Here is a 14,716-nt window from a genome sequence, read left to right as displayed (position 1 = left end):
CAGATTAGGGGATTCCTAATGAAATAATGAGGTATGTCTGTGACCCCATTTAAAACCACTTTCCCTGTAAAGACATCACGTTAAAGAAAATTCATATGGAAATGCCTGACTCACTAAATTAGCACTTCTTTCCTTAGGAAGGGAGAGACACAGACTCAGGTGAGGCACCACGACAGCAGGACATACTGCTCCATTCACAAGGGACTTTTTACAAGAGTGTCCACTGATAGGACAAGGGGAAATGGGTTTAAGCTGAAGGAGAACAGATTTAGATTAGATTTTAGGAAGAAATTCTTCAGTACGAGGGTGGTAAGACTTTGGAATAAATTGCCCAGAGAAGTTGTGGATGCCCCCTCCCTGGAGGTGTTCAAGGCCAGGCTGGAGGGAGCCTTGAGTAGCCTGACCTAGTTGAGAGGCGTCCCTGCCCATGACAGGGAGGTTGGATTTGATGATCTCTGAGGTCCCTTCCAGCCTATGCCATTCTGTGATTGTATGATTCAGCTCTGCCTGTTTCCCCTGGCATTTATTACGAAATTAATCTTTCTGATTGTTTATAGTAGGGGTGATTTTCTCTCCCTACCTTTGAAAGGAATATAAAGCAAGGTATGATCCCAAATCCACACAGCCTCATCAGCAGAGTATCAAACAAAGCCTTTTTGTTTTCTTTTTCTTTTTTTTTTTTTTTAACAGGGAATTTGTTAGCTCAGTATCTGTCAAACTACTTTTGAAAATAATCAACCTCTAGTTTCACTACCATATGCTGAGACACTTGTATCTACCATAGAGAAGCCACAGGCATGCAATATCACGCATCAAACAGATTAGAGGCATCTTCTTCCAGTTTGAGGACAAAACCAAAAGATCATATGCTGACTACTTTTTCTAAAATAAATTTCTACCCAAGAATATCCAGTTTTTGTTTTCTGACAGTACAGTACAGTGTACAGAGGATATCTCAGTCTACCATCACACAGAGCACTGCCTAGTCACGTCGAATTGGTGTTGATCCTGTATTAGCTGTCCTGTCCTTCAGGCCTGACTCTGATCTACTACTACAGTGTCGTACGTAGGCTATGTAAAAGACAGGCTTCATCACTTGAACTTCTGGTCCAGAATAGTTATCAATAATCTACATTAACATGAATTGTCAAAATGTCAGGCTTTACCTGAATAACCTGTTGTACATTGTGCTGCAATGGAGAACTCCACATCTCCTTAGGGCTAGAGCAGTCCTAGCATGACTCATGCATGGACCCCGATTCCAGTTCACTAATCCCATGCTTACTTCATCCACTATAAGCAACTCCAATAAGAAGAATTTTACAAAGCATTTCATTGGTCTTATTCTTCTACAATCTTCACCGTGTCTCTAAGACAGCAGTATTTGCACTCCAGCTTCACATCAGTATGATTAAAGGCTGAGAGATGCCTCAACAAGTCCTGTAACATATGCAAAAATGCCCTCTGCAAAGATCAACACCTTCTCTGACGGCTGCACTGCTCAGCCTGTGTTCATTGGCATGCCGGGCTACACCATTCCAGCTTCAAAGTTAGGCCATATCTTTGTTCTCTCATGAATATTTCTCCTCCATTTCTGCATATCTTCTGTTCACTCTTCTCACTGTGCAAGGAAGATTTAAAAATCTCACTTTCTGAACTTTTTAAAGTGTGACAGAAAGAGGGTGCAGACAAAGAATCCAGTTATTAGGCAGATCAGGTTCAGAGTGAATCACAGAAGAAGTTTTTAATTCCCTGACCTTATCTGGGAGGGCTGTCCGCAGCCTGGCTTAGGGTTTTGTAGGCATGAAATGGAACATGGCTGTGAATATAGGAACCATACCGAGCTGACTCTTTCAGAAAACAGAAGGTTTTACATATAACCCCACTGGATGCTAGCATTTTAAAAGCCACTTCCGTTTCAGAATTAATTTGCTGTCAAATGAAAATGAATTGAGCCAGAAGGATCTATGTCAGGAGGAGGATCAGGCTGGCACTGGTCTAAAATAAAAGATTATGGGTATTGTGTATTGCTGGAGTACCTGAGAGCAAAGCGTTCAGTGCAGGTGCTAATATGTTCAGGTCTATGTCTAAAGAAGTATCCCAGGAAGGGTATATCGAGCGAGTTTGCCAAATATTAAATTGCAGAAAGATAGGAAATTTCTAAAGGATATCAGCAAATCTCTTCACTGCTCCCTACAATACTGGCAGTGAATAAATAAAGGACAGTCTTCAAGGGCTGGAAGAGCTGCAAACTCTAGCAGATGCAAAAGATCATTAAAAAGTGAGAGAAAAGACTGGTTACCAGGAAGAAATACACAAGCAAGCTCCAGTGGAGTGTTCGGCTGCCCACATCCCTGCAATGGTGCTGGAAATCAGAAGCCGAAGCCCACAGACCTGGATTCTGGGGATTCTCCATGTGACACAGAAATTATGTAACAGAACCACCAAAAAAATGTGATTTCCAAACCAAGATTAACATAGGCTATCACCTAAATCACTGTCACGTATTTTTCCAAGCCAAACCCACTCATCACTTCTGTAAGTTCTAAGCATCAACTATTTCAGCAGTGAGGCAGCTTAGTATTAGGCTATTTAACAACTTGAACACGATTAGCTCACTCTTATCTCATACTCCACTCCCACCTATTACATGGAGCCACCTGCAATCTATCAGCATGTTTCAGGATTTCTGTGCAGCAAAATCTGTTTTTCCTATTAGAGGTGTGAACGGTGCCTAGTCCCTGCTCAGCACCTCCAGTGCAAACACAAACAGGACAGGAATACCTAAGCCTCGCTGCCCAGCTGACACCAGCACGATGGGTACCAGCAGCTTTCTTCAGCAGGTTTCTGCTTGTGGTAGTCACCACTGGGATCGAGTTTTGCAGATGCAAAATTGTGCAGCTATCAGTAGCTTCATTTTACACATGGCTGGATGACAAGAAATCTGCCTTACAAGGAATCTATAAAGCAACTGCAAATTTTAATCCTGAGGAAGACTAACCTTTAGGTGACACAATGCTACTTCAATTGGGGATATTTTTAGTCTTATCACTGCCTTCAGTTCAGCATGCACAGGAAAGAATACCACCAATCTTTTCTACAACACAAGGCTTGCTTAAAAATGAGTTAATATAACAAAAAATACATTTTTATTTACAAAAGCTTCACATTCTAGAGGCATATGAGAACCGTAGAAAAAATAAATTCAATTTCTAAAAGGGCAGTAAGGCTCTGTTGCCAAATAAAATACAAAACCAGCGTAAAGAAACCAAATTAAAAACAACCAATTAACCCTATCACCCCACCAAAAATGCCACAGAGACAAAATGAGAAGCAAACTTCTCCAGTATTGCAGGAGAGGGCTGTCCAGCTGTCATGCTGGATACCTTCCAAGAAAAATGAGCTCCTGTGCAACAAAGTCCCTTTTGCTTTGGGAACAGTACAGCAGTACCTTGGCTAGGATGCTAGCTGGGCTGTGAAAACAGGAATTGGAGACTGTGTGTGACCTTGCACAGTTCCTGTTTTCGATGCATTCCAAAGTGCTCTAACACACTGAGGATAACTCCTAGGTGCCAGCATCTGCCATTCAAGGTGAGTGAGTGCTTGCAGGAAGGACCTGCTCTCCCTGCAGGGAGAGATCAAACCTTTGGTTGAGGCGTACGATGGGGATAGTCAACAGAGGATGCTGAAAAGGTGGGAATGAAAAGTTCCATCCTTGCTTTGAACATTTGCCCGCTTAAAACCCACAGCTCTAAAGAATGCAGCAGAGGTCTCATTCTTCACATAAATGAAAGGGAATGTTATATGATCCTCCTTTTGTTTTTATTTTTTAAACAACATACTAGTGGTTAAAGCATTCAGCTAGGATGTGGATAACCCATATACATTTAATTGCATACGCACAATAAAAATACGTATTCAATCAAATATTGAGGAAAAGTCTCATCTTGGATCCCAGTTAGACTCCACCAGCTAGGCACCAATTTGGCCAGCACTGTCAAACCGAGACAAAAATTATCATAGGCAGAAGCAGATCTCAAAGGTCAAAACTGGATGGCTTCTACCATGCAGGCTCTGGCTGAGGGATAGGGGAGCTATGTCCATGGGAGTGTGGGCATCAGCTGAAGCATGGGGGGTTGTGTCCAGCAGCGTATGTAATGGACAGGGTGTGAGAAGAGGATTCAGTTTTGCTCCGTGGTAGGTAGATAGTACTGTTGCAGTGTTGTGGAAACAGATAAATCCATCTCTGAACATAGCTTGCTCAGATACCAGGAGTAAGACGGTCACAATAAGGCTGCTAATCTGACCTCCTGGTCTGTGTACTTCTTTTTGCAAAATGCAAACTGGAGCCAAACAGCACAAACACAGAAGCAATCAAAGACTCCAGTAGTAGGGGTCAGAGGCAGAAACAAAGGTCATCAGATCTATGCTAGAAAGGGGAATCACTACAAAACCTTCAAGGAGGAAGGATCCTGTTCTCAACCATACTAAAGCTGCACAGGGACACGGCATGAATTCATCCTTTATACTACGTATGCAGCATCATAACTAGCCAATATACTGTTCATCCTGTGGCAAAAGTACCTTCATTTGGCCAAATTTACTACTGGAGTTACTATGCCAATAACTACTGGCTGTGCCAATGTTTCTGGACCAATAGCACAGATGAATTTACGCAACTGACTTCAACAGAACTAAGTGCATAGGTGAGCTAAGGAGAATTTGGATCACTGCTGCAGGCAGGAAAACCTATTTAAGCAAGTTGCTCCATCCAACCAGCATACCTGTCACTGTCCACACAATGCACTGCTGACAGCAGAAGAGAGGTTGGCAGGATTTGCGGTTTGCTTAGAAAGCAGTGTCGGGTTTATACCTGACTTAGATTCCCGACTCAACACAACTGCTGACTGTATCACAGACATGGTTTTCAACAGTTCTCCCCAGGAACAAGAACTAGTAAACCACTGGTAATCCCACAGAGACCAGCTCTGTGCTGCCTGAGTCTATGAAGCCTATGACAGAGGGTACCCCTCACAGGTAGCTCTGCATAGTCTAACACAGCCCTGCAAGAACCTTTGTAGGCAGAACTTGTGTTTCATGGTATCTGAATATTTAAAGAACTTCACAGAAGAGAGAGACCTGGCAGGATCTATTTTCTTCCCTGAACAGTTTATCAGACCTTAAAGCCTAGTTGGGAGACCTTTCACGCTGCTTGTACCAAGCGGTGATTCAAATGTAACTCTAGCAAACCTGGTTTGAGTCATGCTTTATAAAGTGAGACCCTTACACTAGCGAGCACTTATTCTCTTGAGTACTCCAATAGAGACAACCAGAAATACCTGTGTAAGTAGCCCTGAAATGTAAGTAGAAGGTAGCTGATTGAGTTCCATGGATGACTTTTGCCTACACAGGCTCAGATTTTCTCCTCTCCCTCCTGCTGCAGCTAATTACCTGAAGAGGGGAAAGCAGTGGTTTGTACAGCCAAGGAATTGTCCTCCTGGAGCGGAGTTCAGTGGCATTCAGGTAACAAAGGCCTTTACATCAGCAGCTTCTTTCCACAGATATGTCTTGGCCTTGCAGAGAGGAAGGAGGCATCAGGGATCTGTTGGGTATAGCACGACTTTTGCCAGCGCTTTACTATTTTACAGTGGCTATTCCACCCAAGGAAGATGTTGGCATTACAGCAGCCTCTTAGGCATTTGCTCTAACATTTAGCCCAGGAGGTTAAGATTGAAGGAAATGCACCAAAGAACCCCAAAGGCCCAACATGTTCCTTCGTATTTTCATCCACTGAGTCTGGGTTACTTAGATGAGATTTCCAAATGATGCTGTGAAACAGGTAGCCCTCTCCTGTGGCATTCTGGCACCAAATACCTCTGCCTGACAGAACTATTTTAAAGTAGCAGTGCTTAGAGCAGCTGTTTCAACAGCCTTTTCCTTGGTTTAGTTTTCTTAATCATTGCCCATTCTCAAAGGATGACATGCAAATTACAGCTCGAGTATTAAAAGTATAAATCAGACCGTGGTGGCAAGTGAAAAGGCTCCTAAAGAATCGCTCCATAGGAGGTGGTGCAAGGCTTAAAATATTCGGAAATCTATATTCTCACCTTTTCTAAAAATGTTTTGTTCATTTACTTAGACATCTCTTCAGCCCCTGAGAAAACTGTGTCTACACTGCTCATGATGACAAAGCAAAATCGGGTCCATTGTCTCTTCAGCTATCTACCTTGCAGATGCCCTCTGATTCTCCTCCAAAGCCAGTAATCAAGGACAATACTTGAAAAAATAAATAAGTATTAGCCCTTCTGCCATTTGTCATAGATTCCCAGAACTGGCCTTTTTCTACTGCATTGTTTCACTCAGGATTCCTCTCACTGAGGGTGCAAAACAATTTATGGTCCCAGGCTCATCCTTGGCTTGATAGCAGATCCCTCGGAACAAGTCATCCAAGTACAATAAAGGGAGAGGCAGGGTCACCTCTGCTTCGCAAGACAGCTTTGCAAGGCTGGGCAGAACGCAGATGGAGTAGCTTAGTCTGATGGCAAACAGCAAGTGGGTTTTCTTTATCCTGAGGACACCCGTTTCTTCCTCTTATTACAAGACCAACAAACTTCTCTACAGTCATTGAAGTGAGCCCTCTCAACACGCATCTCAGCAAGATGACATAACAGGCATAAACGAACACACAATTATTCAGAAATGAAAGGGCCTGAGAAATGCAGTAAGAGGGGTAGGAAACTGGTGAGAGCGCTCCTCTGGATGATCCACTGGATTTCCCACAGAAAGTGCTGCAGCACTGTCTTTCCGTGCATAGCAATGAGTTCAAGTTAGCTAAACCAGGTGAAATAATAAGCTAGTGCAAAGAACCACAGAAGCACAAGCCCACTTCCCTCTGTCTCCCTCCCACAGGAGACGAAATGTCAAAGAGATAAGAAAGCAGCTCCAAAATACCACTTCCCTGGACATCTACAGACTTGCATATACACACAGAGCCCACTTCATTTAGATCTACAGCAGGCCACAGGTGTGACATCACTTCAGCAACCCAGCTGGTGAAGCTCAATTTGAAGAAAGGAACATTTTACCACAAATAGTAATCCCATCCTCAATTCCCTCTGTTTTAGAGGACCTCTTGTTGATGCAAATGAAGGCCCTTTGCTATTGCTTCATAGTTCAAAAAAACAAGGCCAGAGAAGGCATACAGATTATCCATGCCACGCTCTTGTACGCTACCAACGTGGATACTGTGGGCAATAAAAGAAGACAGAACAGAGGTAAGCCTACACTGGAAAGATGAAGCCTACCAAGCCTGGAAGCTATCTTCACCAGGCAAAATTCCATATTCTTCAGCGTACTGGAGAGTTTACAAATAAGAACTCGAAAGCCTAGTAGACTAGACTTAGAAATAAATTACAGAACCAAGATTGTCACCTTCACCCCTAGCAGTACCACCATGCATTTAAACTCAAAGTAACCCCAGTTAAATGAGAGGACCTGAGACCAAGTTGCTTCACGCCGCTCCCTGATTACTCCCTTCTGTTCCGTAACTCAAGCAAACCTTGGCTCAGGCGATAGCCTCACTACAGGTAATTTCTATGCTCTTTTTACGTCCTACAGGACTTGCTGAGTAACCAGCAAGCGTCGGTTGCACTGTAGCGTGTCTCCAAATCTATCTGGGAAACCTGGATGTTCCACAATACCTGAAAGGATAAAAACAGGGCAGAAAGACATTTTTTAATCTGTTTGCATCTGCCATGCTGTCCTTGAAATGGGTTTTGCCTCCATCTGCAAGGCTTTCAGATATCCACAGCCATTTCCATGGCACCATAGCTATGGGTTTTAGGAAAAGCAGACACAAGTCTATACACAACCAATTAGGACTTGGCTGCTTTAGCTCTATGCTTCCAGCAGAAGATGGCTTTGGGTCAGTAGGAGGATATCTATCTGGCTTTCATTCTCAAAAGCTAAAGTTCTCTTATTTCAGAGGACAATTTTAATCAATAGGACTACAAGAAGGTTGGAAGCTGCTCTGCTGTCATTGTCTTTCTTCCTTCTTGTTATCTGGAATATCAGTCTCTTTTTCTTTTCTTTTTTTTTTCCCCTTTCAGTTTGTTAGTTTAAAATAAGTGATGGAGATGTCTAGCAAGTGAAACCCCACAAATAATAACAATAATAAAAAAGTATGCCAAGTAGACTGAGAAAGAGAGACTGAGTACCCATTAGTAAGGTTAGAGAGGGGCATTAATAAAAGGAAGATTTGTTAAACATGACTCATTTCTTTTCCTTCCTTTCATAAATCTTATTATTTCCTTGGAGAACAGCCATGCACTCAGTGGCTGGAACTGCATTCTTAAATGATGCTCTTATTTAACTACTGTCTGCCTTTACTTAGTTTAAAAATCAAATAAACAAAAAAAACCCCTAAACTCAAAAACCACCTCACCTCTCACTAACAAGGGTATTAAGTTAAAGTCAGGTTTTCTAATCCTTTAAACCTGTGTGGTGGTTATAGATGTGCAACAACCACACAGCAGCTCTTCACTAGAAAGATGACAGCCCCATATTTGCTTTTCAAACTCCAGGCACATTCTACAATGAAATGGAAAGAAACTGAACTCAAATACCTCCTAAAAGGCAACAGAAACAACATCAAAGATTTTCTTTCCAACTCTGTAAACACTGCTTTAAATCCTATGTAGTACAAATGATTCAAGTTCTACACAAATAAGTGAGTCAATGATAAAATTACCACATGATTTTTCTGTCAAAATAAGCTTTCTTTCCAGCTACAAACCCAGAAAGCAGAAACATTACATAAAAAAATAGTTACCATTCTATGAAACACACTACAGGAAGAGACTTTAAAATCGCTGGTGTGCTGCTGGAATGGAGATATATTTTTTGTATTTGCCAATACTTTGAAGAGTTGAATGCAGTTTTGCTCATTTTACAAAAGAGATTTACCCTCTTTTTTCTACCAAACCTTTAGACCTTTTCTTCCTAAAGTGCCTAAATAGAGCAATACTATTTCAAATATTAACGTTATATTTTTACAGTGGCAATCCAAATATCAGCTCATGATGTTTTCTTCCCTTATTTGGGGGAATAAAATTTTGGCCTTCCTGAAATCATTGATGATGAGTTTCCTCAGCTACATAAATCAAGACTAACGTAGCTAAAGCCAATGTGAAGCAGAAATCAGTCCTTTGGACTTGACCATCACTTTGCAATACAGAAGGTCAAGCCTGTAACAATGTTTACTTACCTAAGCTTGAGTAACTGATCCCGAACAATTGAAAATACTTGTTATGTGCTGTGTTGTAAACAGATAAACTGCAGCCTAACTTAAAAATAAAAGGGAAACGTAGTTGGTATTTTTCACTCCTGCCTTCACTAGGTCCAACCTTGCATTTCTTTAAAAAAATCCTCCAAATGAGACCCCATGAAAAATCCTCTCAACAGTGCAAGGAAAGCACGTGGCTGAGAGCAGTCTCCACAAATAAGTTGATACTTCTGGAGATAATTATGTGCTAATTTTGTCAGATGCATGTTGGCATCAGATCATAACCAAATTAAATAAAATAGTTATAACATGAGAACCCGTATGTGAGGATGAGTAGGTACGGTTTCATCAGTGCAAGGCTGGCAGTCACGCTTAATCTTCCCCCATGCACACGTGGCTTTACCTCTCTTCTCTGCAGAGGAATTACTCTTCAACTGAAAGTTGCCAGCTGCAGGAGCTTCTTTTTTGACAAATCTGATCTGGACACTCCTGTGATTCATTTGCAGCCTGTTCCCAACCCTTACTTTCAATATGGAAATTGGGAACCATTTTCAACCAGCCCAAAGCCTATGAAGAATAAACTGTCCTTTTAAAAATACTACTGTACCTTTTAAGTATGCAGATTGCCAGGCTGAATTTTAAATGCAATCACCTTGCTTCCAGTACACTCTAAAAATCAGGAGCCACAGTCTGCGTGAATCAGTCCTCTGCACCTAGGACCTGCTATTTCCATCATTTTAAGCCAGTGTGCTGCAATTACGTGAATTGTCCACTTTTTTCCCCAGCCTTCTCTATGAAATGCATATGCAATATAAAATCCATTTACGACACCGGAAATTGCTATTGTATTTAATCTTCCCAAAGAGAGCATAATCAAATTACAATGTGCAAAGCATGATAATGTGCCAAATTCAAGGGAATACTCCAAACTCATCCCTCCACGTCTGCAAGAGAACAGGTCAAAGAGGTCTGATGTAGAAAACATGGATAGGAAGACATGATGTGAGCATACATAATGAGAAGATGAAAACTCTCTTAATCTTCGCAGATTGAATGAAATCTAATTACATGCTGTATTGATTGTTGTGTATTACTGGAAACAGACAGTGAAAAGGGAAAAAGGCAATTACAGTGAAATTGTAGTCTGACCCTTCAATTGCTTTTGGCACGAAAGGTTATGCTCTACTCAGGGCATCAAAAATTATTTATCGTCTATGGCAAATCATTAGCAGCAGACTCAGAAGCAAAACTGATTAGGGGAAAAATTCACTCAATTAAATCTTCTTTATTTTTTCCCCTTTACAAAAAATAGAGGCAAGGGAAGAAAATACCAAGGTGTTATCATTATGACATTTCATGCGTTGCTACTAAGTCTTCCTGGCACTAGTTCTGTGTTGACTGACAATACATCATATTGATCAATAGAAATACCAGAGTAAAAATGAAAGAATATATAGATTGATGAACTCAATCTAAACTAACTCAGTTTTTCAAAATAAACATTACACTCAAATTCAAATATTAAGAGGTAATACAAAGTTTCACCAAGGAAATTCCACAGACACATTTCATTGCTTTCCTTTCCCTTTGCTGCTCTGTCCATTTACTTCAGCCAAAACCAGCAGCAGCTGAGTGTAAAGAAAGCTTTCAAAACCACTGTTTTCCTAAGTTGATAGAAAAGCAAAGCACAAGCCAATTGAAAACTATTGTTTGGGTGTATGTCTGCATGACTCTGCGGGGAATCATGGCAATTCTCATTCATTTTAGTCTAAAAATTCTTGTTTTCCCAAAGATAATTGCAAGGACCAGCTTTCTACTGACTTCCATGCATGGTCCTCTGCATCCTACGTACATCTCCACAGGCATTGTATGCACAGTTTTTATTGAGACTAAAAACTTACTGAATTCTCTAGTGATCAGTTTTAGGTTGCCTCTTGATATACTTGTAACATTACTGCTTGTGTTTATTTTTCCTTGCAGAAGGTACACTTTCAAACATTTCTTTGGTTGTCTAAAAACAAGTAAGTGTGACAAACAAAATTCTGTATGGCTGCAGCTGCAGGGCTGGTTTCTCACAGATGTGTCTTTCTATTGCATTGGGTCTTCAACAGAGTCCCTAGAAAATCCAGGTACAGTCTTACTCCTTTAAGACTAATTTGAATAGAAGAGTAAAATGAAACAAAAAACACTGAGACTTTGTTACCAAAAATATGACATACTTGATAGATGTCTAAATTTGCTGATCCCAAAAAAGAAAAAAAACAAGAGTAGAAAACTGAAATACTGATCTGGACAGACCTACCGTAACAATAAACTGAGCTGGACTCAAACTCTTGGTGCTTGCAGGAGTTCTTGCAGGGTATGCAAGGAATTCATATTCCTTATGAATAAAATCTGCCTACCCATGTCTGTCTCTCCCTATAAAAGTGACTTTGACCCACCTCATTAAAAAGTGACATCCAAGAAGGCCTCAGATAGCTCTCTAACCTTGTACTAAAGCAGTATACAGGACAATGCCTGAGAAACTTTGCCCAACACCAGGATGAAACTGCACAGCTCCAGAGCAGAGAGTGCTTGTGTAACACCAGTCTGTCCACGAGACACAGCGCAGCACTGTCACGACAGGCTCCCTCTGATCTCAATGCTGCCAGAGCAGCATTATGCCTGCTAATTGTGTAAGTAATGAGTCATATTAAGAACAGAATACCAGTGAGCCAAACCCAAACATAGATGCTTGATCCTGATTTCACTTACAGTAGTGCAACTCTGATGATTTCAGTGGAGCACTTCCTAATTTTTTAGGACTTTTCGGTTTTGTTGCCACAGAATGGGGAGGGGGGAGAAGAATATGACAAAATATCTTTTCACGATGATTATGAAATTATTAATCTGTGTTAATGTAGTGCAATGTAATAAAAAAAAACCAACTGCGTCAGAGAGATATTGAAGGAAATGAACAGGAAAGTTGAACAGGTCAGTTTGAAAAACTTTCTGTATTTTCCTGTGTAAGAACCTTCAAGAAGAATAAGAGACTGCCTACAGTGTTTATCAAGACCTGATGACGCAATGAACATTTAGGTTCAAGTAATTTCACTGTGAAGTTCCATATCCAACAAACCAAATTAAAGAAGAAAAAAGTCCCCCAAATAGAAGTATACTTTACAGAGAACTCCCTGTTTACTGCGAAGCCACAGGTATTATGTGCAGTGGTGCCTGTCTAGTACATTAAGGACTCCTGCTGATTCTCCAAGGGATGGTACACTGAGATGAACCCAGAGTAGGTAAATCCTACACAAAGTCTCACCTATGAGCAACACCATGAACAAATCAATTCGGGCCAAAAAAGCCCATCCACTTGAGCTACAACGGACATAGCTTGGGGACTGATCTAATTTAGTTTGGGAACTCTATGGCTTTGCTGCATTTGGGAGGAGGATTTCCCTCAAATCCTACATTCTTCAAAACTGCTCCAAAATATGGTTAGGAAACACAGCTGTTGACACGTTCCCTCCAATTCACGAGTGTGTGTTTTTGTGACTAACACCCACACTCCACATTCCCCTTCTCTCTTCCCCGTTTATACAGATGAGTGTGTAAAGGGATGTCTGTTCTGTAACACTCGCTGGCATAGATGGCATATTACCATAACAGTCTAACCTACTTGGATTTATACATTCATTCAGAAAGTGGCAACAGGAAAAATACTCTACCCTAAGCCTCCAATTGGTCTGCATTTTGAGACTAAGTAGCCTTTGTTAAATCAATGTTACGAGCAAGATTTTCACAAGCAGACTAGAAGAACATTTGGTATACTTAAACCTATTTACACTGGAAGTTTTATTGGTGTCTGGCACCAAAATGTTATATTTATATTATAATTTCATGTAAAGTTCACTCCTTCAGCCTCTTCTTGTCCAAAGCACTGATGTATGTAATCACATACTTATTTCTTTGATGTTCCACATTTAGAACTTTTTGAATCTATGCAAATACAAATGCACTTGTTTTGAAGAATTAGTTTCTACACTAAATGTTATTTGTTGTATAACAACTTTTATGGCTTAGCCTGTTCTGACTACCACGGAAGGGTTCTTTGCTTACCTACCCAGATTTTTCAAGGCTGGTGAATTAGAACAGAATGTCATAAAAAGAAGGGGTGGATGTTTCCTCTCCTCACCAAAGATAATATCAAATTTAAATGGCAAAGTTATTACGGAAACATATGGGTGTGATGTTTAAATAGACCATTAAAAGTACCCAGCGTAAGAACTCAGCAGAATGTTTTTAAAGTAGTTCTGTGATCGAGTATATGACTTCCAGCTGTAACCCAGCAGTGTATTTGCTATACAAACACCTGCCCATGCAGAGTTAATACATCCAGGCAAACTGTAGAACCTGGTACAGTTTGTAGAGACTTCCATCAATCCTCAAAGCCAGGAACTCTGCAGCCTCCTTAACTTTGTATCTATTGAGGAAGTCCTGACTTTGGACTGAGAGTTAGTGGGGTGAGGGGGGAAGGGGGGCTCGACAAATCTCTCCGGCAAAACCCTACGGCACCTCTTTCCCTTCCTTTTCAGCACTTCAGCAGTGGGGGCTGTGCGTATATTGCCCGGGCTGCCCTCCCCGGCGGGCGGGCACTTCGGGTCCTCTTCCCGCATCTGCCGCACCCTCCCAGGACACAGGGCAGCACGGGACTGGTGCTGCGTCCCACTCCCAGCCCTCCGTACCATTTAGCTGGTTGTAGACCACTTCCTCCAGGTGGTCCAGGCGCTGCAGGATGGACTCTCTGTCGGCCAGGCTGCCCACCTTGGCGCCGCGGCTCCTGGCCCGGCGGTCCGCGCTCCGGACGATCTGCACCAGCTCCTGGGAGCGGTCCTGGATCCTGCAGTAGACGGAGAAGAGGATGATGCCCACGAAGACCAAGATGTTCACCGTCAACAAAGTTTTGATTTTCCGTGCCACCGCCATGGGAGCCGCCGGCGCGGTGGCGGGGGGCACATCAAGGCGCGGCGGCCGGCGGCCTGGCGGCCACCCGGCGACGGGGCGCGCCCCGCGGAGGGGCGCGGAGCGGTGCGGAGGGGCGCGGAGCGGAGCTGTCCTTCAGCACCGCCGCGCCGCTCCCCGCCCGGCGCCCGCCTTCGCCCCGCGGGGGCCGCGCCGCGGCGGGCTGGGCGGCATGGAGCGGGGCGGGGCGGGCCGCGCAGGCAGCGCGGGGCGCGGAGCCGAGCCGCTGCTGGCTGCGGAGGAGCCGCCGCCGCCGCCGCCTCTCCTCCTCCGGCGGCTCCCGCCCGCCCTCGCCGTCCGCCGCCCCGAACGCAGAGCGCCGGTGCGGAGTGACGTGCTCCGGGGGATCTCATCTACATGCACACGGCGGAGCCGCGCCGCGCCGCCCCGCCTCGCCCGCGGCTCCCGCCCCGCAGCCCGGCCCTGCCG

At 43.0% G+C, this 14,716-nt stretch overlaps 1 protein-coding gene across 1 annotated transcript in view; it reads right to left on the bottom strand.

The window, feature by feature from the left end:
- GALNT9 (polypeptide N-acetylgalactosaminyltransferase 9) overlaps window positions 1-14,251 on the bottom strand; it is a 152,420-nt gene extending 138,169 nt beyond the window's left edge. Inside the window, exon 1 of the mRNA XM_009977466.2 lies at window positions 14,011-14,251. Within this exon, the coding sequence (XP_009975768.2) occupies window positions 14,011-14,251 (241 nt within the window). The remainder of the gene's footprint in view (window positions 1-14,010) is intronic.
- Window positions 14,252-14,716: the final 465 nt, after the last annotated feature.

This window comes from Tauraco erythrolophus, chromosome 19 (genome assembly GCF_009769465.1).
Source record: "Tauraco erythrolophus isolate bTauEry1 chromosome 19, bTauEry1.pri, whole genome shotgun sequence".
Classification (NCBI taxonomy): domain Eukaryota; kingdom Metazoa; phylum Chordata; class Aves; order Musophagiformes; family Musophagidae; genus Tauraco; species Tauraco erythrolophus.
The sequence above is the reverse complement of the archived record's forward strand: the minus strand, read 5'-3'. Positions and strand labels throughout refer to the sequence as shown.